Source organism: Gracilinanus agilis, chromosome 1 (assembly GCF_016433145.1).
Source record: "Gracilinanus agilis isolate LMUSP501 chromosome 1, AgileGrace, whole genome shotgun sequence".
Lineage (NCBI taxonomy): Eukaryota > Metazoa > Chordata > Mammalia > Didelphimorphia > Didelphidae > Gracilinanus > Gracilinanus agilis.
The window spans coordinates 97,638,038-97,665,181 of NC_058130.1; the positions used below are offsets into that span (position 1 = coordinate 97,638,038).

At 39.0% G+C, this 27,144-nt stretch overlaps 1 protein-coding gene across 1 annotated transcript in view; it reads left to right on the plus strand.

Moving 5' to 3' along the window:
• Nucleotides 1-4,915: 4,915 nt before the first annotated feature.
• The window catches only part of PTPN23 (protein tyrosine phosphatase non-receptor type 23), a 40,697-nt gene continuing 18,468 nt past the window's right edge, over nucleotides 4,916-27,144 (plus strand). The window contains exon 1 of the mRNA XM_044682541.1: nucleotides 4,916-4,999. Coding sequence (XP_044538476.1) covers nucleotides 4,916-4,999 — 84 coding nt within the window. The remainder of the gene's footprint in view (nucleotides 5,000-27,144) is intronic.

Sequence of the window (27,144 nt, forward strand, 5' to 3'; positions counted from 1 at the left end):
CACTCTTCCACCTATAAGTCAATACACAGAAGTTAAGGTTTTAAAAATAAAAAAAAAAAAATCCCTAATCTAAAACCAAGAAATAGCATTCTTTGCAATGTAAAAATGCTAGAAACTTTCCCAATAAGATCAGAAGTAAAACAAGGATGCCCATTATTATTAATATTATTTTAAATATTACTAGAAAATCTGGCTTTAAGGGAAAGAATTGTGGGAACAGAAATGCAGAAGAAAAACATGATTGGTCATGTGGTTCAGTGGGTATGCGATTGGGGTTTTGATGTTAAAAGATCACTCTATTGCAAATATGAATAACAATGGAAATTTGATCAATGATATAATGATATAACCCAGTGGAATTGCTTGTCAGCACTGGGAGAGAGGAGAGAAGGGGGGGGGGGGGGATCATGAATCATGTAACCATGGAAAAATATTCTAAATAAATTTTTTAAAAAGAAAGAAAGAAAATCTGGCTTTAGCAAAATGGATAGGAAGTAGACATATGACTTAATTGGTACAGAGAAACCCCCAAACTCCCACTACCAATGAAGGCCAGAGCTATGTCCTAGCTATGTGACCCTGGTCAAATCACTTAACCCTGTTTTCCCAGCCCAAGTCTTTCTGTCCTCTAGCTGTTACCAGGACAGAAAGTGAGGTTTTGTTTTGTTTTGTTTTGTTTTTAAGATCCGATTTGGGGGGGACAGGCCCCTTTTCTGTTGTAATTAAGAATTTCCAAGCAATAAGCTTGTTAAGTGCACTAGAAGAATGAATTGTCTTTTGGTTTGTTCTAGTTATGTTCTAGCTAATGTTCATAGAAATAGTGCCAAGAAACAAATAGCAGAAGGAGGTCTGTTTGTTTCCAAGGAATAAAAAGTTTCCTTTACAAGGAAAACCTTGTTCAGAAATTATAGCTACTTAATAATCAGTCGATATTTTTTAATGTGAGATATACAAAGTTACATAACCCCAAATATTCATGTAACCAGCAATCCACTTGACACAATAGAAGGAGTTGCTACGTTGAAACAAAACCTCAAAGACCATTAAATACAGAGTTTTCCAAATCTACTGAGGGAACTTTCTTCAAATAGTGCTTTTGAGAACAAACTAAAAATGTGTCTAGAAGTGAGAGAATCCCCATTTTAAGTGACAATGACATAACTGTATGTTGGTACTCTACCAGGAGTTCAGGGTGTTCCAACACATGTATCTTAGTCAAAGTGGAATACCAGTTCAAATTATGAGGGAGCTTGAATCCCAAAGCAACCCCAGTTCTAATACCACGGACATAGAGCAAGAACAATATGTGAACCATCCTTGATCTTAGAATTACCCTCATATTATATTGAGGTGCAGTGAATAAAGTTGTGGGCCTGGACTCAGAAAGAATTGAATTCAAATCCAACTTCAGACACTTACTAGCTGTTTGATCCTGGGCAAGTCACTTAACCCATCTGCCTCAATTTACTCAATTGTAACATGGGTATCATAATAGCATCTACCTTCCAGGATTGTTGTGAGGATCAAATTTGTAAAGTGTGTGGTACATAGTAGGCTCTTAATGCTTGTTCTCTTCCCTCTTTCCCTTGATGTACCAGGTAAAACCAGAGAAATAATTACTCATGTAGACAAACACAAAACACGAATAGTAAATATTTGATATGTTATTTGATGTAACTAAATTTTTCTCTATGTGCTATACCATCGATTGATGTTATTGAAAAATATTCTTTTGTCGTTTAAAAAATGTTGATGGATATGCTTTTATGTAATGCTCTTCATATACTGCATATATATGTAACATGAATTATCACTGTGTTTGCATATGTAAGATTGTTAATGTAAGTTATACATTTGGTTTCCTTTATGCTATATAATTGTGTGTGTATACAGTCATGAATAAAAATGTTCATCATTGCTGATATAAATGTACATATAATAATTGTTATGAATAAGAGCATTTGCTTTTGTCTGTATGATGTATGTGTTAATTATATTGAATGGGAAAATATTTTATAGCAATCTTATGTAAAATACTTAACATTTTATTGTTTTATATATGCTATTTACACATATACCTCCTATCCTGATTTTTTTAATTTGGTGAAAACTGCAAATGTTTGCTGGTAAAAGTTTGGTAGCTGAAGGAGCAGAACATTTATAGACAGAAAACTGATTTCTTAAAAATCAATTTGAGGGGGCAGCTGGGTAGCTCAGTGGAGTGAGAGTCAGGCCTAGAGACAGGAGGTCCTAGGTTCAAACCCGGCCTCAGCCACTTCCCAGCTGTGTGACCCTGGGCAAGTCACTTGACCCCCATTGCCCACCCTTACCACTCTTCCACCTATGAGACAATACACCGAAGTACAAGGGTTTAAAAAAAAAATCAATTTGAGAAGAAATAATGTCTCAGATAAAATGTTAAGGAAAAGCATGAACTGTTCTAAGAATCAGATAGAGCAGTGATGGCGAACCTATGGCATGAGTGACAAAGATGGCATGCAGAAAACTCTCTGGGCATGCGAGCTGCTCCCCCAGTTCCTTACTAGAAAGGCAGAGGTACTCAGGTGGAGCTGCTCCATTCCTCCTCTCCAGCATGCCTGCTGACATTTTTTTCACATCCCCTGCCCCTCTGCCCAGCAGCACAATGGGAATGCATAGGGGTAAGGTGGGAAGCTCACAGGCAGCAGAGCTGGAGGGGAGCACAGCTCTCAGGCCGCTCCCCTCCCCCTCTTCACCTGCAATGAGGATATTTTTTCACTTTATCTGCTCTTCCACCCAGCAATCCAATAGGAGTATTTCTTCCCTCCCCTGTCTGGGGTAAAGGGGGGACCAGAGAATGAGATGGGGAGGGGGCATGGCACTTAGGGAATGAACTGGAATATTAGTCACCAGGCCCCTAAAATTGGGAGCATGCAATCAGTGGGGGTTCAAACCAATAGTAGAGAAAAGAGACTCCTTAAATCCATTAAAATATTGGGAGAACCCCATTGGGGGAGTAAATGTCACAGGGCTGTCCCTCAGTTAATGGAGCCGGAGTCAAATCATATTACACTTAAATGCACCTCCTTAGTACTACCACTTCGTAGAATCCCTAGTATCCTTCAAAAGCACAATTCAGGGAACACTTCTTTCTTGACGTGTACCAGCTCTATGAAGGATTTGGAAAGCCAAACAGAAGAGTTTATATTTAATCCTGGAGATGATAGGGAGCCAGTGCAGTTTAGCAAAGTAAAGTATCTTCTCCAATAAGAAAATCTCACAATAAAAGAGATATGAGTCCTGAATTTCCCCTTCTGTTTCTCATTAAATCATACAGGGAAATGAAGGGCAACCAGCACTGTTTCAGTTTCCTGCCTCTCAGGGTTTAGATCAGGGGTCAGCAACATCGCTCTTTTGAGGGCCAGATATGGTTCTTTCTGCAGGAGCCATAAAGTCAATTTTTTTCAGGCACTGTTACAGGAGTGCACACTGTGAGCACTGTATGGCTCTCACGAAATTACATTTTAAAAAATGTGGCATTTATGGCTCTCTCGGCCAAAAAGGTTGCTGACCCCTGGTTTAGATGGTGCCAGAGAGTAATCATCAGGGTTCCAGGCTTGGCTTTGCCATTAAATTGCTTAAGTGGCTTTGAGCAAGTTGGTTCAATCTCTCTGAGCCTCAGGCTCTTCATCTGTAAAATGGAGATGATATTTGTCTTAGCTACTTCACTGCATTGTTGAGAGGAAAGTATTTTGTAAGCTGTAAAGGGAGCTAGACAAGTGAGCCACAGAGGGGAAAAAAGCCTGGAACTTGCTCTCAGAACATGGTGTGACTCTTGGCTTTGCCATTTACTAGCTGTATGATCTTAGCTTAGTCCAACACTCACTTGTCTTCTTTAGCCTCAGTTTTGCCAACCTTGAAAAACACAGAAGCACCAAATTAGCTAGAAAGAACAAGTCTTTAATCAAGACAAAGAAGACATCACTCTATTGGCCGCACACCCATGCTTTGAAGTCTTGTATTTTTCACCAGTTAGTACTAGTTAGGCATTGATTGCAAAACCTGTATTATTAGCCCTTGATGGGCACAAATTGCAAAATCTATATTGTCAAGCATTTAACTTCTTTTATATTATTAATCAGTTATAATAGTCTCGTACTGTTCTGTTCTGTATTTATGTCAAGGGGGAGGCGAGGGTTGGGAAAGGCTTCCTCTTGGAGGTGAGATTTTAATTGAGATTTAAAGGAAGCCAGAGAAGTCAGCAGTCAGAGAGAAGGAGGGATGGAAAGATGGGCCTTGGTAGCTATGCAGGCATTTCAAGGGTTGTCCTGTGAGAGAGGAATTAGATTTATTCTGTTCAGCTCCAGAAGACAGAACTGGAAGTAATGGGTGGAAGTTACAGAGGCTTGATCATAAGGGAAAACTTCCGGACGAGTAAAATGTCCCCAAATGGAATAGGCTGTTCAGAAAGATGGTGATGGATGACCGTTTGTTTGGCATATGATCAGAGGGACGTCTTTTTCTTGCATTGCGTTGGACTTGAGGAGATATGCCTTCTTACTCTCAGATTGGACGCTTCTGCGATTTCTCTTCTATCCTAGCAAATTTGTCAAACCCGGCACAAAGGGGCGGAGCTCCAGGGATTGGTCAAGCCTAGCGTGAGCATACGTTCTGCGGAGGCATTGGCGGAAGCCAACGAGGACTACATCTCCCAGCAGGCAATCGAACGCTCTTTCCTCTCTTTTTCCTCATGACTTCCGGCGTGGCGTGGAGGGGTGGGGAGTGGTGCAGCTGGCTTCGGCTTGTCTGAGCTTGGCTAGGTTCAGCTCGAGGCTGAGGTGGGCTGGTGGGTTTCCCAGGTCAGTGACTGGTTTCTCCCCCCACCCCCACCCCCACCCCCGTCTTTGAGGGGAGTGGGCCCTAATTTGGACCCGCCATGGAGGCTGTACCTCGAATGCCCATGATCTGGCTGGACCTGAAGGAGGCCGGCGAGTTCAACTTCCAGCCGGCTGTGAGGAAGGTGAGAGGCCGAAGCCGCGCCCCCTCCCCTCCCCCTTCCCGGTCCGCGGGTCGCTACGGCTAGGAAGGCCCGCTTTGGTGGCCACAGGCGGTCCCGCTCGCAGCCCCCTACCCGGGTCGGGCCCTCTCTCGGGCAGCCAGGCCTCTCGAGGCTCTTGCCTGTGGCCGCGCCAGTCTCCTCTTCGCAGACCCAGAGCGAAGAGAGAGCTCTTGAAGATCCCCGAGGCCGATCCGCCCCTTTTACAGTTGGGTAAACCAAGGCTCAGAAAGTCGAAATAGCTGGGTAGCGTCCTTCCATTTCGAAATCCTGCCGTCAGCAGGGTGCAGCGGAAAGGACCTTGCTTTTGGGTCTGGGGTCTGGGTTTTGAACCCTTGCCCTACCTGGGTATGTTGCATAAGTGTCAATTGATATTTGGGAGCCTCTGTAGCGCTGTAAAGGATAAACTTTGGAGCGTTAAGTCTCCGATTCTATTACTCTGTCATCTATAAGGTTTCTCAAAAAGCCCTTTGAACTTTCCCCCATTTAATTAAATAAACGCCATATCCTTCCTGTCCACTTTCCTAGTAGGAATCACACTTTCTTCTCCCAGTGTCTGGTGGTGTCTCTTCCCACAGGTCCCCACTGACTCCTTTTAGGACTTTCTCTTGCTCTATCCAAACAGAGATTTTAGAACCTCCTTCCCTGAAAAACTTAAAAAGTGTTCTTAACTATTTATGTTTATTAATAAAAGCTAATAGTTAACGAAAACTTTTAAGTTTTGAAAAGCACTTTACTTGGTTTATCTCATTTGATCCTCACAGCAATCCTGTGAGAGGTAGGTGCTGTTGATCCCATTTTTACAAAGATAAAAGTGAGGCCACAGGTCTCAGCCAGGATTTGAATTTTACATCATGCTGCATCTCATTAGAAATAATAAATCAACTTTGAAAGACTTAGTAACACTAACCAATATAATGATCCACTAAAATTCCAAAGGATTCATGATGCAGATGTTCTCCCTTTCCAGACAGAAAACTGATGGACCCAGAGTATATAGTCTGAAGCATCATTTAAAAAAAAAAAGTTTCCAGAATATAGCACATATGGAAATGTTTTGCATGACTTCATGTGTATGCGTATTGTATTTATTGCCTTCTTAATGGGAGGGGAAAAGAGTAGAGGGAGAGAGAATTTGGAAGGACTTAAACTTATGTCTTTTCCAAGTCCAAGACCTAAAACCAATTGTATTGAAATACGGTTATCAGAATAATTTTAAAATAATGTTCCAAGGATTAAGAACTCCTGACTTAGTCTGACTCTTTCATTTTACAGCTGAGACTGAGCCCAGACAGGTAAACTTTTCCCCCATTTTTCACAGGGAGCCTAACAAAGCTATAATTTCAATGTAGGCCTTTCCAAATCCAGTGTTCTTTCTGTTATACCACACTACTTTTAGTAATGAGAGCTAAAGGGGACCTTAGAAATCGTTCAGTCTGACTTTTTTTTTAAACCCTTACCTTCCTTCTTAGAATCAATACTGTGTATTGGTTCTAATGCAGAAGAACCTTAAGGGCTAGGCAGTGAAGGTTAAGTGACTTACCCAGGGTCACACAGCTAGGAAGTGTTTGAGGTCAGATTTGAACCTAGGACCTCCTGTCTCTGGGCCTGGCTCTCAATCTACTGAGCCACCCAGTAGCTCCCTAGTCTAACCTTTTTTTTTTTTTTTTTTTTTTTTTTAATAGAAAACAAATAGCTTTTCCTAATGTAATACTGTAAGGTGTCCAAAGTAAGCGTGTTTTTATTTTTGAAAGCAAAGAAACCCATTTATACAAATCATAGCAAAAAGAAATCAGAGAAAGGATACATACAGGAATATATACCATACAATACAGGATGAAAGAGCGAGATTGGAAGTAAGGTAACAATTTAATCTACAGAAAGTCCTAAATCTCAACCTTGGACTAAAAGTTTCCCTAATTCTCCAGAGTAGCTAAATGGCTGACACTTCTCACATCTTCCCAGAGATTGCAAGTGTGTTTTAGATAATATGTAATCTCCACCAAATGAGTGAGGAAGCAGTGGTGAAATGCCTCTTGTTTAGGGTCTGTCAGGTGGTAGGTAGCAGGGCCAGCCAATCCAGGCCTTTTCTCCTATATGTAGTATTCTCTCCTTTATGGCAGCTACTTCCTCCTTCTGTGGGGAATGGGCTGGCAGTGATGTTCTATCTAGAGTGAGATGGATTGCCATGAATAGGATGTAAGGGAGCAAGGAATGGGTTCAGTGGTTTTTTTTTTTGTTTTTTTTTGAGAACTAGTTAGTTGCTTAGTATTCATTCCTTAATAATGACAAACTGCCTTGGTCTTTCTAGTGCTTTTTTTTTTTTCCTCTACAGCTGGGGATAGGGCAGTGCTCACTATTCCCCAAGACAGCTCATTCCATTTTTACAGAGTGCTCATTATTAGGAATTTTTTCCTTATGTCAAGCCTAAATTTGCCTCTGCAGCTCCTACCCATTGCTCCTGTTTCCACTTTGTGGGGCCAAGCAGAACAAACCCTTTAGGTGCTACATAACTATTATGTCTTTCCTACTCTTCTCCAGGCTAGAGAAATCCTAACTAATCCTCAAGTGACATAAATATTTATGACATATTAAAGGAACATATCAAAAATCTATGGTTTCATTGGTGTGAATACTTCCTCCACAGATTGCAACCTCTCCAAAAAAGATGGGTTTTTTTAGTTGCTTTGGTCAAAAAATTCATCACCAACCTTCTAGCAAGATGCCTTTTTAAACTTATATTGTAGGGACGTACAGGACACACTGGATTCACATTTTTCTCCTAGGTGGACATGCCAGAGCTTGTTTCTAATTGTACAAGTTTGTAAATCTCAGGTTGACTTTAACACAATGAGGTGTTGGAATAGGACTTTAGTGGAGGAAAGGGATACTTGGTTGTATTTCATTCAGATTGTTGTCTGCCGATCTTCCTAGCCCTGCTACTTCACACCTGTTCAGGGGATCTAGGTACTCTAGGTGGAAGTGTTTGTTTCATGAAGATTCCTCTACCTGCTTCCTTCACAAATTGAATCAAAGAGAAACAAGTCTTACTCAGTACCTTTTGAAACATTTATCACTTTAAAAAATATATTTTATTTTCAGTTTCAAATTCTCTCTCCCTCTACTCTTTCACTCTCCCATTGAGATGGCAACAAATACGTTATACATATGAAATTATGCAAAACATTTTCATGTGGCTATGTTCTGGGAAAAAAGATTTTTTTTTTAAATAATGTTTCGGTCTGGATACTCTTGAGTCCATTGGTTCTCTCTCTGGAGGGGGAGAACCTTTTTCATCATGAATCTTGCAATTTTAGTGTTTCATTGTATTGATCAGAGAGCTATTAAGTCTTTCGCACTTGATTTATTTCGAATGTGATATAGCATGATATAATATAAAAAGCCCTGAATTTGGAGCCAAGGGACCTGGATTTGAATCCTAGCTTTATTTACTGCCTTTGTAATCTTGGACAAATCACAACTCTTACCCTCAATTTCCTTTTGTGTAAAATGGAGATATAATACCTCTAAGGGCTTATCTCACAAAGCTATTATATCAAATGAAGTAATGTATCTAAAGTATTTTTCAAACCTTAAAGCTCTATTTAAGTGTTAGTTGTTAATAATAAATATTGAGCGAACTACTATCAGAAAAATCCCATTTCTAAATCTCGTAATTTAAGTTTGCTACAATATGCCAAAGAAAGGCAGATTAGTTGTTGTAGGAAGAGAGGTACCTTCCACATTTTATAGAAGTTAAGTGATATAATGTGTAGTGAATTTAGGTTTTTGTCACTTTCAAAGGGTGCTCAGGAGCAGTGAAGACCTAAGAAGCTTCTAAAGAACTAATATGGAGAGGTTGTTTTGGGTGAAGAAGCCACAAGATTGACCTGCATTGGCTCCCTGCTTTGTACTCACTTTATTTTTTTTTTATTTAATTTTATTATTTTTTTAGACCCTTACCTTCCAGGGGTTAAGTGACTTGACCAGAGTCACACAGCCATGAATTGTCTGAGGCCAGATTTGAACCTAGGACTGCCTGTCTCTAGGCTTGGCTCTCAATGCACTGAGCCACCCAGCTGCCCTCTTTGTACTTACTTTAAAAGGTTGTCAGAGGGGAGTGTGGCAAGGTTTAGTAGGGAGAATATTGAGAGAAATTAATGAAGCTACAAGTCAGTTCTGGTGAGGTGTGTAAGAGAGAATGATCATAGATATCTAGAATCCAGTCACATTGACAGAGGCCTGCAGAGTTAACAGAATGGAACACTACCAACTTCAGATAAACCTTGCCTCTAAACTTTTGGCATTTTCTAGTGTACAAGTGAATTGTGATTTTTCAGACTTCATGGATGGAGACTGAGCCTTGATAGAGAATAAGTTTAAATTGATAATGTATGAGGCTTTATAAAAAGCAAAGGCTATCTTTTCAGACTGCGCTTTTTCTTTTTGCTTCAAATAAATTCAGCAAGCATTACATACCTACTAGATGCAAGATGTATTGGATATTGGTTTAGTCAAAAAAGAAGGTCTTTGCCTTCACTGAGTTCCCATTGTACTGGGAAGGATACAATATGTGCACAAATGAGTAAATATAAAACATATACAAAATAATCTTGAGAAGAGAGGGCTACAGTGTGTGGGAAGTACCACCTAAGTGGTGCTTTTTTAAAAATGGAAACTAAGATTCCTCCTCTAAGAGATGAAGAAGGTACATATCAAACAAGTGGAAGAAAAAGTTCTATATTTTAGGATTCCTATATCCCTGATTTATGTTTTTGTTTTCCTCTCTGTGGAGATAGAAAAGGTACTGCTTGTTGTAGAATTTGAAATGTGATATTTATAAAAAAATTATTCAAAATAAACAATATTGTATAGATTAGCATTTCCCAAATTCAACTTGCCCAACTTCTCTACTATCTTATATATGAAGAACCAGTCTAGCCAGTTGCAAAAACTTTCAGGATTCCCCTCCTTCCCTTTAAACTTCATACCTAAGGAGCCATTTATTAACAAAGGAAAACTTCTACCATATTATACCTCACACTGTAACCTTGATTTCCCCATATTTCCTTCTTCTCGCTATCCTATATCTCTTCCTCTAGTCTGTGATCTTTTCTTCATATTGTTATTCATACTGCCACTTCTGTTAACAGACATCTCCTTAGCAGTTAAACTCAGTCTCCCTACCTTGTTTGGTCCTGCCTTCTGTCATTCCTGTCTCCCTCACACCCCACTGAGCCCACAAATAATATTTTAGTTAACTCCCCTGGTTTGCCCATAATAATATGATAGCATGTTTAATGGAAAGAACACTGAATTTAGAGTCAAAAGACTTGAATTCTCATCTTCTCTCTGACATTTACATTAACCTGAGACAAGTCACATTTTTTACTTTGAGCCTCAGTTTCCTTATCTATAAAATATAATTATATTTGTACTATCTATACTCCAGGGTTATTATGAGCCCTTCCTAATTGTTAAAACACTATGTGAGTTTTAGTGATTTCTTCCTCTACCTCACCTGTACAAACTCAGGAGCCCTTTTTTTGGTCCTCATTCTTCTCCTTGCCTACGTGGACACTAAAACTACCTCTAGTAGCTTGGTGCTAGGGGAGTCCCTTTTTCTTATCTGATATGTGGATGCAGTAGAAAAATATGTTTCTTTATATTCCAAATTGGAATTATCAGCTCATTTTCCCTTAGAAAGTGTTAAAATTCAATTCAAAGATTTTTTCCATGTTTTCTGTATTTAGGTACTGTTAGGGGAAAAAAAAATTAAAAATATAGCTCTCGACTTCAGAAATCCCCAAATCACAGAGTTGGAAGAGACTTTAGCAGTCATCTTTCCTGAAAGGGGTAGAGAAGGGGATAACAATAAGCATTTATTAAGTACTTACACTAGGCACTGTCCTAAACAAATATATGCTTTGATCCTAACAACAACCCTGGGAAGTAGATGATATTATTACCCTATATAACAATTGAAGAAACAGAAACAGACAGGTTGAATGACTTGCCCAGAATCACACAACCAGGAAATGTCTGAGGTTGGATTTGAACTCTTCTTTTAAAAGAAAAAAAACATTTTTAATTATCATATATTTGTAACATTAAAAAAACTTTCTGTCCTAAAATCCCTCCCTCCATCACTTCCCCCATCATTTAGAAGGCAAGCAATATGATGTACATGTGAAATCATTAAAGCATATTTCTTTATTAGCCATATCACCAAAAAAAGCAAGAAAGATAAAGTGAAAAAAATTAAACTTCAGTTTGTACTCAGAGTTCATCAGTTCTCTCTGGAGGTGGATTTCATTGTGAGTCCTTAAGAATTATTTTGGATCATCGTATTGACAGAGGAACTTAAGGCTTGCACAGTTATCATCATTATAATATTGTTACTGTATCCAGTGATCTCCTAGTTCTGCTCACTTCATTCTGCATCAGTTCTTATAGGTCTTCCCATATTTTTCTGAACTCATCTTGCTTCATTCCTTAAAGCACAATGGTATTCCATATCAATCATATATCACAACTTGTTCAGCCATTCCACAAGTAATGGGCATCCTCTCAATTCCCATTTCTTTGACACCACAAAAAGAGATGCTATATGTAACTACATGTATGCTTATAAGTATTTCCTATTTATTTCATCTCTTTGGAGTACAGACCTAGTGATGGTATTACTAGGTAAAAGGGTTTACAATTTTATAGCCCTTAACAGTCCAAGATTATTGGATCAGTTCACAACTCAGTCAACAGTGCATTAGTGTCCCAATTTCCCCACATTCCCTCCAATACTTGTCATTTTCCTTTACTGTCATATTGGCCAATCTGATAGGTGTGGGGTGGTACTTTTTTTTTTTTTTAAACCCTTGTACTTCGGTGCATTGTCTCATAGGTGGAAGATTGGTAAGGGTGGGCAATGGGGGTCAAGTGACTTGCCCATGGGGTGGTACTTTGGAGTTGTTTGCATTTATCTAATCAGTAATGAATTAGGGCATTTTTTTCATATGACTAGATAGCTTTGGTATCTTCATCTGAGAATTGCCTGTTCATATCCTTTGACCATTTGTTAATTAGGGAATGACTGATGTTCATGTAAATTTGACTCAACTATATATATACACACATATTTATATGAGATATGAGGTCTCTATCAGAGAAACATGATATAAATTTTTCCCAGTTTTTGTTTCCTTTCTAATCTTTGCGACAGTGATTTTGTTTATGCAAAACCTTTTTAATTTACTTTAATCAAAATTATTTTACATCCTATAATGTTCTCTATCTTGTTTGATCATCAATCTTCCCTTATTCATAGGTCCAGAGATATCACAGAATAGGTAAACTATTCCATGCTTCCTTGGTCATTGTTGTCCTTTCTACTTGAAGAGGACCAAAGTGATATCACAATGTTGAAGTACACTGTGTCCTACTATGGTTGATCAGACCAACACAAACTTGGAAGGCTCTACCAGAGATCAGGCATAAACATTTAGCATGGAGATGCCTCTAAATTTGCCCATCTCATGTTTCTTTTGAGCTACTGCAAATTCTGCTTTGTTCATAGTCCACAGTGCCTTCTTTTATGTGGGCACACCAGGCAGGAGAACCCTGTGCTGTCGTCTCCCATGTCTTACCAAAAAATTCTTTGTTCTTTTTTTATTTGTTTGTTACATTAAAGTTCCCAGGTATCCCCCTTCCTTCTATCTCCACACTAGAGAAGGTATCATTTGAGAAAAAGATATATGTATATATAGAAAACTATGTCTTTCTTGTTTCTCTTTATCATTTTCTCTGGAGGTAGACATACACAAAGTATCCTTCAAACAGTATTTCTGTTTATATATAATGTTTTCTTGATTATATTCATTTTGCTCTTCATAACTTTATACAAATCTACCAAAGTTCTTTAGAGACCTTTAGAGTTTCCCTGTGTCATTTCTTTTGACTTGCATGTGATCTTTTTCCTTGTGTCTGTAATAGTCATAATAAGCAAATATACATATGGTATTCCAACACCATAGCCAGCCCATCAGAGTTGTGTTTTTTTGCATTAGCGTTTAAATGTTTAAACTCAAGTTCAGATCAAGAAAGGACTTCAGTATTTGGTACCTTATCTAGCCAGGTCATCTTCAGAATCTTCCTGAGACAATTTAAATGGAAAAAGATTCAGTTTGCTAGCATTGTGTTGGTTGACCCTCCAGGTTTCACTGGCATACACCAGTGAGGTCAGCACAATGACTGTAGAACTTCAGTTTGGTGGGCAGCCTTTTCTTCTCTCCCATTTCTTTCTTTCTTTTTTTTAAACCCTTACCTTCTGTCTTAGAATCAATATTGTTTATTGGTTCCAAGGCAGAAGAGCGGTAAGGACTAAGCAAGTGACTTGCCCAGGGTCACACAGCTAGAAAGTGTCTGAGGCTAGATTTGAACCTAGGGCCTCCTGTCTCTAGACCTGGCTCTCAATCCACTGAGCTACCCAGCTGCCCCCTTGCCTATTTATTTCGTCAGAGTCTCACAAACACTGAGCAGTCCCTGGAAAGTATGCTGCCAAAGAAATTGGCACAGCTCTCAAAATTTCTCTGTTTGCTGTAACCAGTAGTTCCATGTATGAATGATTTCATGCTGGCTGGTGGAGAACTTCTGTTTTCTTAAGTGTTGATTGTCAGGCTAAAATTAACTTAAGCAGCAGAGAAACGGATCCATACTCTTTAATCTTAGCCTCAAAGGCTGTATTTCATACATAATTATCTGGAAACAAAAAGTCAAGCACCAACTCTCCCTCCACTTTAGTCTTGGCTTGTAGCCTTTTCAATTTGAATAATTTACCATTAGTGCAGTAGCTGACCTTGATGCAATTTACATCCTGATCAAAGGTGTCTGACAACATTACTGAAAAAATTAGGCTAAAAAAGTATGGGAACAAGCTTACAAACCCTGCTTTGCTCAATTGATGACTAGGAATAGTCCATTATCTAGGACCTGTGCAAGCATGCCATAATGAAACTAGTTTATAATACTGATGAACTTCTCTGGGCAGCCAGATTTTGCCATGATTTTCCACAACTCTCACAACTTGACAGTATCAAAGGCCTTGGTCTGCAAGTGTTGTGTACAAACCTTGGCTCTGTTCCTGACATTTCTTCTGGAGTTATTGGGCACCAAACACTATACTGACCGCTCCTTGGCCCTTTCTGAAGCCACACTGGCTCTTAGATGTCCATCTTCCAGGTAAAGGATCAGCTGATTAAGGAGGGCTCTTGGTAAAACTTTTGCCAGCAGTAATTAAGAGATAACCACCCCCCACCCCCAAAAATGATTGTCACAGGACAACCTATTTCCTTTTCCTTGTAAATCTTTGTTGGGACGAATGGAATCAGCATGAAGTTTTTGCCACACTAGGGGAGTCTAATGGCATTCAAAACCTCTTCAGTTGAAAGTTCAGCTCTGGAGAGAGATGTGATCAGTAGTTTGTGTTGATTGATGATATTCAATTGGTAACACTATGGAAGTGTTAAGCCCTTCTCTCCAGGGTCATGTCCCTATCACCTTATCAAGTGGGACTCCATCTGCACTGAGTAGCTGAGGTACTTATTATAGGTCTATAATATAGAATTATAGATCTTTGGCTTATAAATAGCTCATAGGGCATTATACAAGCGGCTTGGATTGTTACTATCAACATAAAACTGAGTTTGGTCTGCCTTCTTACAGAGCTGAGAATCCTGCATCTCTCTAAGCTTTGTTTACACTTTAGGTTTTTTTGTTGTTGTTGTTTTTTCATTTTTCATTTAATTAATTTAGAATATTCTTTCATGGTTACATAATTCATATTCTTTCCCTTTCCTCCTCCCTCCTGGAGCCAGTGAGCAATTACTGGGTTTTACGTGTATCATTGTTTGAAACCTATTTCCATATTATTAATATTTGCAATAGAGGGATCGTTTAAAGTCAACATCCCAAATCATATCCCTATCAAACTATGTGATCAAGCAGTTGTTTTTCTTCTGTGTTTCTACTTCCACGGTTCTTTCTCTGGATGTGGATAGCATTCTTTCTCATGTCTCTCAGAAATGTCCTGGATCATTGCATTGCTGCTAGTAGAGAAGTCCATTACATTCCACTGTGCCACAGTGTATCAGTCCCTGCTCTTTCACTCTGCATCACTTCCTGGAGGTAGTTCCAGTTCACATGGAATTCCTCCAGTTGATTATTCCTTTCAGCACAATAATAATATTACATCACCATCAGATACCACAGTTTGTTCAACCATTCCCCAATCAGTGGACACCCCCTCATTTTTCATTTTTTGCCACCACAAAGAACATGACTATGAATATTTTTGTGTAAGTATTTTTCTCATCTCTTTGGGGTACAAACCCAGCAGTGGTATGACTTGGATCAAAGGGTAGCCAGTTTTTTAAAGCCCTTTGGGTATAATTCCAGATTGCCTTCCAGAATGGTTGGATCAATTCACAACTCTACCAGCAATGCATTAGTGTCCCAATTTTGCCACATCCCCTCCAACATTTATTACTTTCCTTTCCTGTCATATTGGCTAATCTGCTAGGTGTGAGGTGGTACCTCAGTGTTGTTTTGATTTGCATTTCTCTAATTATTAGAGAGTTAGAACACTTTTTCATGTGCTTATTGATAGTTTTGATTTCTTTATCTGCTAACTGCCTATTCATGTCCCTTGCCCATTTATCATTTGGGGAATGACTTGATTTTTTTGTACAATTGACTTAGCTTCTTGTAAATTTCAGAAATTAGACCTTTGTCAGAGGATTTTGTTATAAAGATTTTTTCCCCCAATTTGTTGCTTCCCTTCTAATTTTGGTTACATTGGTTTTGTTTGTACACAACCTTTTTAATTTAAAGTAATCAAAATTATTCATTTTACATTTTGTAATATTCTCTCTCTTGCTTGGTCTTAAATTCTTTCCTTTCCCAGAGATCTGACAAGTATACTATTCTGTGCTCACCTAATTTACTTATACTTTTCTTCTTTATATTCAAGTCATTCACCCATTCTGAATTTATCATGGTGTACGGTGTGAGATGTTGATCTAAACCTAATCTCTTCCATATTTTCCAATTTTCCCAGCAGTTTTTGTCAAATAGTGTGTTCTTGTCTCAAAAGCTGGACTCTTTGGATTTATTGTACACTATCTTGCTGAAGTCATTTATCCCAAGTCTATTCCGTTGATCCTCCCTTCTGTCTCTTAGCCAGTACCATACTGTCTTGATGACCACTGCTTTATAGTATAATTTAATATCTGGTACTGGTAGGCCCCCATCCTTCACATTTTTTTTTCATTAGTTCCCTTGATATTCTTGATCTTTTGTTCTTCCAAATGAACTTTGTTTTAATTTTTTCCTAATTCAATAAAAAAGTTTCTTGCTAGTTCGATAGGTATGACTGAGTAAGCAAATTAATTTGGGTAGTATTGCCTAGCTCATCCTACCCATGAGCAATTAATGTTTTTCTGATTATTTAGATCTAGTTTTAATTGTGTGGAAAGTATTTTGTATTTGTGTCCATATAATTCCTGTTTGTCTTGACAAATAGATTCCTAAATATTTTATATTGTCTAGGGCAGTGATGGGCAAACTATGGCCCATGGGCCAGATGCAGCCCCCTGAAATGTTCTACCCCACAGCGTGACATTATTCCTAATCTGACGAATACAATGAGTAGGGTACAATACAATGAAACTTCCAAAGAGTTGCCTTAGAAACAGTGACAGATGAGCATTTCCTTTCCTTTGGCCCCCCTCTTTAAAAAGTTTGCCCATCACTGGTCTAGGGTGATTTTAAATGGAATTTCTCTTTCTAACTCTTGCTGCTGAGTTGCATTGGAAATGCTGATGATTTATGGTTGGGTTTTTTGTGTGTGTCCTGCAACTTTGCTGAAGTTGTTAATTATTTCCACTAGCTTTTTAGTTGATTCTTTAGGATTCTTTAAATAGGCCATCATATCATCTGCAAAGAATGATAGTTTCATCTCCTCATTGCCTACTATAATCCCTTCAATTTCTTTTTCTTTAATTGCTACTGCTAATGTTTCTAGTACCATGTTAAATAATAGAGGTGATAATGGGCATCCTTGCTTCACTCCTGATCTTATTGGGAAGACTTCTAACTTATCCTCATTGCAGATGATACTTGCTGATGGTTTTAAATACATACTGTTTATTATTTTTATGAAAGGCCCATCTATTCCTATACTTTGTGTCTTCAATAGGAATGAAGGTTGTAGTTTGTCAAAGGCTTTTTCTGCATCTGTTGAGATAATCATGTGATTTCTGTTGGTTTGGTTGTTGATATGGTCAATTATGTGAATGGTTTTCCTAATACACTCTAGTTTTGACAGAGTTAAAACTAAACTTCATAGAAGGAGAAGGATGAACTACCCTGCTGGCATACCCTGTGGGATTCTAGATTTTTTTTTTTTCATTTAGTAGCCTCTGAATTTCCTCTTTGTTTCCATCAAACCAATTAGATATTTGTGAGTATTCTAGCCCAGATGCAATGCTGTACACCAAATCTCTCACAGGTACCCAATTCTTTTGTGCTCCACTGTTGCCAGACTATTTGTTGGCTCAGCTTTCTCTCCAAGCCAACAATAAATTGTTTATACATGGAGAAATGCTCCAATCTGTTAGGTCCTAGTAGTCGTCTTGCCTTGGTTTTGTTGAATGTGAATTATTTAACTTGGAGAGGATAAGTCCAGTACTTTATACTACATATCACTATTTCTTCTCCCATAACATAGTCATTAAAAGTCAATGGCTGTTTTTAGTATGCATACATGAAGTTTTATTGTATTTAGGTAAATGCAAGACAGTGTTAGTGATGAGAAGGTTGTGAGGCACACAGATCTTTAGTAGGAAATGACCATTGCTGGTGCTTTTTCAACTATTCCTTCCAAAGACTCCCTGCCATGTCTGGTAGTCAGTGCCTACGCTAATGTTAAAGTCACCCAAACTTATAAGCTTGTCCTCTTTCAGCACATTGATGATGAAGATCTTCAGATCTTCATAAAATTGTCTTTGACTTCATCAGAATTCTTCATGGTTTGAGCATATGTACAAATAATGGTGGTATGAGATTTTCCTTCAAGTGTCCATGGAATTGTCATGAGCCTGTCATTCACTCTTTGGGGAGGCATACTAGTTTGTTGCCTAGATTCAATTTGATTGCAAAACCTACACCAGCTTGTTCATCACAGCAACCACTTGGGAAGAACATGTATCTGGCTCTGACTTCAATAAGTTGGCTTTCATTTGCCAGCCTTAATTCACTTAGGGTTGCTATTTGGATGCAATTCCTGCTGAGTTCTTTTGCAACAAGAGTTGTTTATTTTTTGAGACTATTAGATTTCATGTTTTCCATAAGCTAGTGCAATATTCAGTGTACCAATGGTGAGTGGAATCATCTTTGCAGAAGTTTTTGTACTTTTTTTGTGTTTTGACTACAAGGTAAGATCCCTGCCTGCCTCAGTAAGCAAGCCAGGATTATGTGAAGTAGAGTTTTTAGGGTACCTTTTCTGTCCCCATCCTCATGCCAATAGGTAAGAAGGGTGGTCCTTAAAAAAGACTGCTCAGATATCCAGGGGGCTGTTGAATCTCACTGCTGCTTCCAGTGAGAAGATGACCCTATGCTTTGGACCACCTTTGTGCAAGGTTGTGACTGTAGTTCCCAGGGTATTTGCACCTGCTGCTTCATCACTTGCCAATGTAAGGGGAAAAAGGGGGTTTTATGCATTCAGTATATTAAAAGATGGTCGCCGGAGGATTGAACTATTACCAATCCTCAATTAAGAATAATCTCAAGTCAAAATTGACTTTTATGGGGATTTATTTACAATTTGGAAGGTTGAAGGTAGGGAAATTGAGAGAAACTCTGGCCCAGACCAGAGTCCTGGACCAGGTAAGAATTTAGAGGCCCCAGCAGAGGGGCAAAGAGGTTAATTAAACAAGGCTTCTAGCCACAACAAAGGCCTTTTACAATTAGAGAGGCAAGAGAGGCCTCCCTGAGGGTAGAGCCTCCAGAAATGCCAAGGGAAGAGAAAGAGAGTCAGCCTAACTTACCCAAGTGACAATTCAAAGAAGATATTTAAAGCAGTCTCACCAGGGTCTCAGTATTCCAACACTCCTCTATGAACCAGAAGAGCTCCTTCATTAGCAGCCCTCTTCACCAGAAGACCTCTTACTCACTCAACTCCCTCTTTTTAAAGGGGTCACTTATGTGTCACTTCCTGTGCCTCCCTCCTAATTTGCATGTCCATTCACAATAGAGGATTCTCATGGTACTGTCTAGGGGACAGTCAGTTGATTCTGATCTGTCACCCACTCTAGCACACATGGGTTATGGACCTCCCAGAATTAGAGATGTTCTCACCTTTGGTGATTAAATCTAAAGTTGGGCAGTGTAGACTTAATCTAATTATCACACCAATCACAACAGGACTTCAAAATAGGTAAAAATGGTAAAATGATAAAAGAAAATTATTGGATAGTAAAAAAAAATTGTAAAGCGGTATGAATGATGACTTTAGACTCTCACATTAATTGAACTTAAATGAGGCAGAGATGCTTGAAGTTGTCAGTGTCACTGTCTCTACTGTAGTCACATCCAAGACCAGTGTGTCAGGACAGAAGTCAAGATGACTTATGATGGCTTGGGATGTAGTGAATAACTTTGGCATTTTCAGTGCCTGACCAAGCTCTAAGCACTCCACAATGCCTGTTCCCGCCATTCTCGTGATATATTAAAATAAATTGCTCACATCCACCAATTTTGAGAGGAAAGCCTTCACACCACTATAACTCACCAACCAATTTAAGCCCTGTCAGTTACCCTCAATTTGGTTTTACCAGGGCATAGCTATTGCGAATGCTATAGCTTTTGGGACTATAGGTGAGAGTTGGGTGACAGGTGGATATCAGCAGTGGATAAGTGGCCCAGAATAGGTCTTGATAGCTCTCATATCAGAGATATTGGTCCTCCTTGAACACACCATATACCTTATACTTCCCTGGTATACTTCCAAAGGCATTGTATTAGAGCAAGGTGCTAGGGCTGGTGTTTTTCTTTCTCTCCCAAATACATTCTTTATGCCTAAATCATGTACCCTTTTTGACTTTATCTTGGTATTCAGTGGACATTGATTCTTAAGGTACTATAAAGGACAGGATATTTTAAAAAATTGGCAGCTTTCATATTCCCGAAAATACAACTAGTGGCCAGAGAAGGAAATATTAAGGGAGCCATTGTGTTGATGAGTTGATCCATATAGGTTAATCATTTGTTCTCTTGTCTTTCTAGGAACAATGATATGATAATAACTGGTTGTATTGCAAAACTTAGAGGAGAGGTAGAGTGTGGGGCTCAGGATGACCTGTGTTCAAATTTGGCCTCAGACACTTCCCAGCCATATGACCCTGAGCAAGTCACTTAACTCTGATTGCCCAGCCCTTACTGCCCTTCTGTCTTAAGATTAATGCTGTCAGAAGGTAAGGGTTAAAAAAAAAAAAATAAAAACTACTCCTCAGTCCTTTACAAATTAACTTCAGTCCTTGTTACTTTCTTGAAACATCACTTTCCAAGGGCATGAATGACCTTTATATTATTAAATTTTATGGTCTTTGTTCAGTTCTCATCCTTGCCAACCTTTCTGCAGTATTTGATACAGTAGAGTCAACATTAATCTTTGTGATAGACTCTCCTTCTTTGGCTTCTGTAATCCTATGATCTGCCTTGAATGAATGAATTTTTAAAAAAAGTATTAAGTGAAGGGAAGGGAATAAATACCTTTGATATGCCAGACACTACTTTCAAATTATCTGATTTGCCCCTTACCCTAACTCTGTGAGGAAGACATTATGATCTCCATTTTGCAGTTGAGAAAACAGAGGCAGAGTTTATTGGACTTTACCTTGGTCACATAGCTATCCGGTGTCTGAGGCTTGATTTAAGCTTTAGAGCTCCAGGTCTAGTGCTCTGCACTGTTGCACCACCTAGCATCCTCAATATATATTGCTTCTGTGTACCAAGTTCTGGGGTAGAATAGAAAATAGAAAAAGCAAGACAAGTTTTGCTTTCAGGAACTTTCCTTCTAAAGGAGGAAAAGAATGTACATTGGAGGGTTTAGTTGCAAGATAGAAGAGAGGGCCTATTGGTTCCAAGGGGTTAGCTCTAGCATTTCTGGCATGATAGGCAATTAGCAGGTACTTGTTGACTTCACTTGAACTTGAATGACAAGGCCCAAGGGTCCTTAGCATGGATTGGCAGAGCAGATGTCAGCACCCAGGCATCTTGGAGTTTATATTGGCAGGAAAATGTTAGGGCAGATGGAGAAGTCCAGTGCTCCTATATCTTACAGAAAGGGTTTTAGGTGGTGACTCCCTGCCTAATCAAGCAGCATAAATGGCTGTTTCTCTCTAGCAAAGGACTGAGAGTAAGAGGAATTAGAGTGTTAGGAATGGAGCAACAGCTGGGTCAGCTGGGTGGCTCAGTGGATTGAGAGCCAGGACTAAAGATGGGAGGTCCTAGTTTCAAATCTGGCCTCAGACACTTCCTAGCTGGGTGACCCTGGGCAAGTCACTTGACCCCCATTGCTTAGCCCTCACCACTCTTTTGCCTTGAAGCCAATACACAGTAGTGACTCCAAGATGGAAGGTAAGGGTTTAAAAAAAAAAAAGGAATGGAGCAGGAGCATGGTATTTCCTCCAGCAGGGTAGGGAATGGAACCTATGCTTTTTCTCCAGTCTTAATGAACCAGTCCTCAGTTTCCTTTTCTCAGTCTCTGTGGTGAAATTTCTAACCGCGGGAACATAAATGAGAGAAACAAAGTCTCTAAGCTAAAAAGTATTAGGTTTATTGAGAGATGACCGGTCCCACAATAAAGCCAGACTTCTGTTCAAAAGACCCAAAGCCTTTTGAGTGGGCCTCCTTTATACCCAAATAATTAGACAATTTATATACCAGTTTAAAAATAATTCAGGACAATGATAAAAATAGAGAGATACAGATTGGTTGAAGCAATCAGGAAATACTTCACATTGGTAGAAGAAGTCACTTGATGAACAACGGGGAGTGGAGGGTCCTAAACCCTACTCTCTAAGACTGATGATGTAAGCACCAGGGAGAAGGAGAGGTTCTGAGCCTCAATCCCAGAGAAAAGACAATTTATATAATTGCTGAAAAGGCTAGGTCACAAGTTCAAGACCATAGTCCCTAAATGCTGAGTAACCATGATTTCACTAAATACTGAGGCTTATGCTAAAAATGATTAACATTTGAATCAAACCTTAAAACTTAAAACCTCTTAAAACAATTATAAAATTATAAAAACACTACTAAAATTTTAAGGAGTATCATAATACTCCTTATTTTACTTATGCTAACATTTACTTATGCTAACATTATTTAACTATCCTAGAAATATAATTATGATTAACTAAGGATGGTCATTAAAATCTAATCCTCATATAAGGGGGTAGGGGATTTCTCACACTTAGCATAGTCATCTTCCAAGCTTTTGTCCTCAGTTCTTTTCATTTTTCCTTTGGCAATCTAATTCATTCCCAGAGCTTTACCTTTATGAGGCTTTATGTGAATAGTTTCCAAATCACCTGATCTTCTTTCCCAAGTTCCATATTGGCCAACTAAATGTCTAAATGTTCTCTACCAGTACCACAAACTCAATTATCCTAAACTGTTATCCCTCCCAAATCTCTTCCTTTTATTTACTGCCACATAATTATAGGTTCTTGAAACTGTAGTTATCTTTGACTCTTCCTCATTTTGTCAGATCCACTCATTCACTAGTACTTCATTGCTTCCACTAGGATTTGCAACAGGGATTTAACTTTAAAGGTCTTCCTGCCTTTAATTTCTTCCATGCCCATCTTCCTTCCCTATTTCCACTCCCATTCATTCTTCAAACTGCTGCCAAATTAATCTTATACTCACATCTGATAATGTTAATTCTCTTTGGAGGCTTTTCTCCTTACCTCATTAACTCCCATGGCCTATCGAAGCAGCATAGTATATTGGAAAGAATAAGAATACAGAACTTTAAAAGTCCAGGACATCCATCTGAATTTCATTCCTGATACTTATGTTTGTGGAGCCATTCTGAGGTTTAGATTCCTTGAGTATATATAATGGGGGTGTTGATACTTCTACTTCTGTCATAGGATCAATGTGAGTAACAGTATATAAAGATGAGTTGTATTTTTACCATTAATGTGTTCTACTTCCCACTAGTCTTCATTTTCATTTAGCCCTTTTAAAGCCTATGTGAAGTTTTCTTCTTTGATCTTTCACCCCATATCCCAACTGAAGATAATCTTTCTTCAAATTTCTTATAGCATATCAGCATTATAATTCAGCAAACATTTAATGTATATGTATTAGACTGAAAGAAGGAACTTTTAGAAATTTGTTTTTATGTATTTCTTTGTATCCCCAGTGTTTAGCAGAGGGCCTGGCACATAAATGTTTTAATAAATGCTTGTCGAAGTGTGTGTCTGTGTATCTGTGTTGTGTTATAAGATGGGAGTGACTAGATGTAAGGTGGATGTCATTAATAATGAAGAGGAGTAAATATGAAAGAAAGTTAAGTTTGGTTTAGGACATCCTGAATGTGAGGTGCTGGCAGGACAATCCAGATGGAGATAACCCAGTAGGCTGATTGGAATTTAGAGTCATAAATGTTCATTGAATTGAATACCACTTTGGGAATCTCTTTTCTGTTGGCATCATATTCTGTTTTGTGTCAAAGTTATTTGTGTGCGTGTTTACTTCTCCTTATTAGAATTGATGCTCCCTGAGAGCAAGGACTATGTCAGATATTTTAAAAATTCTTGATGCCTTGCATATAGTATTTACATTTCCAGTCTTTTAGTTAGAATCTGTGATTTCATTGATCTAGGCAACTCCCCATGAGGAAACTTCCTTTTTCAGTGTAAATCAGTAATGCTTCTATAACTTACAGTCTTAGAGTTGTAAAAGGGGAAAAGAGGTTTCTGGTTGGATTTTAATATTTAAAGGTGTGGTCACCGAGAATTGAAATAATATCAATTCTAAAATGATTTTTGTAATTTATTTACAAAATATAAGAGACATTGGAAGTAGAGAGATGAGAAGAGGATAGAGTAAGGGATCTAGCTTAAAGGACTAGATTATGTACTCAGTCCCTGGCTTTACTCTGGCAGGGCTCCAGAGGTCTCAGCTGGAGAGCCTAAAAGTCAATTAACAAGGGGTTTAGCCACGAGGGCTTCTCCCAATCAAGGGAGCCTCTAGGAGGCTGGTACCTCCAGGGAGGCTAAGAAGTCAGCCTTCTTCACTTACCACGTGTAATTATAAGGGAAAGATTTAAGAATAGTCTCACCAAGTTCAAGGTCCCAGCCAGCGCTCCTTCAGGTCCAGTTCCAGGCCAAAGAGAGCTGAACTCACTGAACTGCAAGTCGTCATTCTCTTTTAAAGGGGATTTTTTTGGCGACACTTCCTGTGCCTTCCTCTTAGTTTACATGTCCAATCACAACAGATGTTTTTCTTAGGACTGCCCAGGGAGTGGTCAGTCAATTCTGATTTGTCACCCACTCTTGGCACACGTGGGTCACAGACTTCCCAACTTGTGAACTAAGTAGGGAATATTCTCACCTTTGGTGATTAGATTAAGGATGGGCCAGGCAGATTTAATTTCATTTATCACAGAGTTACTTCAGCCACTGACAGGTGAAGTGACCTATATCTCAGCCATTATGTGTCAGAAGTAGGGCTAGAACTCACATGTTCCTCACTCCAAGTCTGATTCTCTATCATATATCATATGCCATGCCTTTTCAGCCTTATCTCTGTTTCTCATCAGATCTGAATTTTCCATTCAGACTAGGCTTCTGGCCATCCAGCAAATATTTCCTGTTTCTTTACTTTTGTTCCCATCAGTCCCTAGCATGGAATATCCTCCCTCTCTTTTTATCTTTGCCTGTTGAAATCTATTAAAAATCATTATCTGGGATAAGATGGATGCCACCTTGACTGACAGGGATGGCAGTTGAGAGATTCGGAATGTTCCCAGGTGCTGTGAGCCAGGGGCAAAAATCAGTTGGCCCCACTGTATAAATGCCCCCTAGGAACTACAGTTGAGGTCTCAGAACTCAGAACTGAGACTTGAGCAAACTTCTCTTGGAGCAAGAACTGGAACAGAGGGAGGTGAAGGGTGGTGAAAGAAGAAGAGGGTAGGCCTGAACCTGAACCTGTAACCTGTGCTGGACTGAGAGAGAAAGCTAGTGATCCATCAATATTATTGCTAGTAGAGCTGAGAGAATATACAGATCATCAATCAATATTCTACATCAATAACCTTCCCTATTCTCTGACTTGGCTGTGGCCAGGTCAGGTCAGAGTTAGTTAGTCAAGCCTCTACCAGCCTAGCAATTTCCAGTCCTGATCAATGATCAGCTTAGTAGCCAAACAATAGCAATAGGGTTCCCAGATCCTCAAACCTATTACCTTGTTATCCTTTCCCCATTAATAGTTAATACAGTGATTTAACAACAAATACCTTCCTGAGTGGTTATTCTGTCACAGCCCTTGGAAGGGGAGAATCAACACAGTCAGATACCAACGTTTCCAAAACCAATCTATAGCCTATTAACTGATCCAACCTCAGGTTGGGCCTAGTGAGGTTAACCATCTACCTCTCAAGGGGTCTCAGCCTGGGCAACTGTTAGAAGGAAGCAACTGACAGGCTTAACCAACCAAGCCTGTCAGAGAGAGAAGAGGGATAGATTATATCACTAGCTATTGTGAGAGGAGTGGGTGTTCCTCCTTCACCAACTGCAACTGGCTTAGGCCTTGGGCACCTGATCCCTCCTTCATTCATACTATCCCTAAGATCTACATACCATCCATCTCTAATATCTAAAAGGAAGATCTGTAGGGGGATAGTAGTAATAGAAGATACAAAGAAAGAAAGAAGAGATATATATCCTCCTCATTTCTTTTTAGCAAATCTTACTCATTTTTCAAAACCCAGAATGTTTCTCCTGATTCCTATCCATCCAACTCCTTCCGCCTAGATGAGTGATGGACAAACTTTTCCCCACAGGCCAGATCTAGGCGGTAGTTTGCCCATCACTGCCTTAAGCAATTCCCTAATCACACATCTGGATGTGGGGGCTTAGTGATTAGGGAATTGCTTAAGGCAGTGATGGGCAAACTATGGCCTGGATCTGGCCCGCAGGAATAGTTTGCCTATCACTGCCTTAGATGGTGATGATTGTGATAATGATGATGATAACTATGATAGGCTAAATGACTTACCCAGGGTTACATAGGTAGTATCTGAGGCTAGATTTGATTTTAGGTCTTCCTAACTCTAAACACAGCCCCTCTGTGCACCATAGTACCCCCTAGTGGTCTCTAATTGAATATCATCTTTCAAACTTTGAATAGTATTTTTTGTACATATATATTTGTTCCCTTTTGTATTATTTATACATGTATTTTAGTATATGTACATGTAAATGTATACACACACACATATATATAGGGAAGAGGAGGAAATACATATATATATATATACATACACATATATATGTTTGTATCATAGCCCATCCTGAGCTCCATAAAGACAGAAAATATAACTTATCTGAACTTTCTTATTTCCCCAAGAACATATCTCAGTGTTGTGTGTGTAGTAGACACTTTGTACTTTGTGCTTTCATATTATCAACCCTCTACTTTCTTTCCCATATTGCCCCTGATTTTGGAGAAATAGAGCTGGGGGACTAATTCAGATACACAGGATACTAAAAGAATCATCCTATTTCTCTTATTCTGAGTCTCCCCCACCCCAATTAGGTTCATATCCCTGGGGCTCTAGAAACCTACAACAACCTCCCATCCCATACTTATACTCTTTATGTATCCTTTAGCAATAAGGTTGACAATTGTAAAAAATAGATGAGACCTATGAAATATAGCTCTTGCTTCAGGGTTGAATCATGAAATTGAAACATCCCCCCTGAGAGTAATCTGACCAGCCTCTTCTTCCAGGCCAATGAATACTTGAATTGGCAGATGTT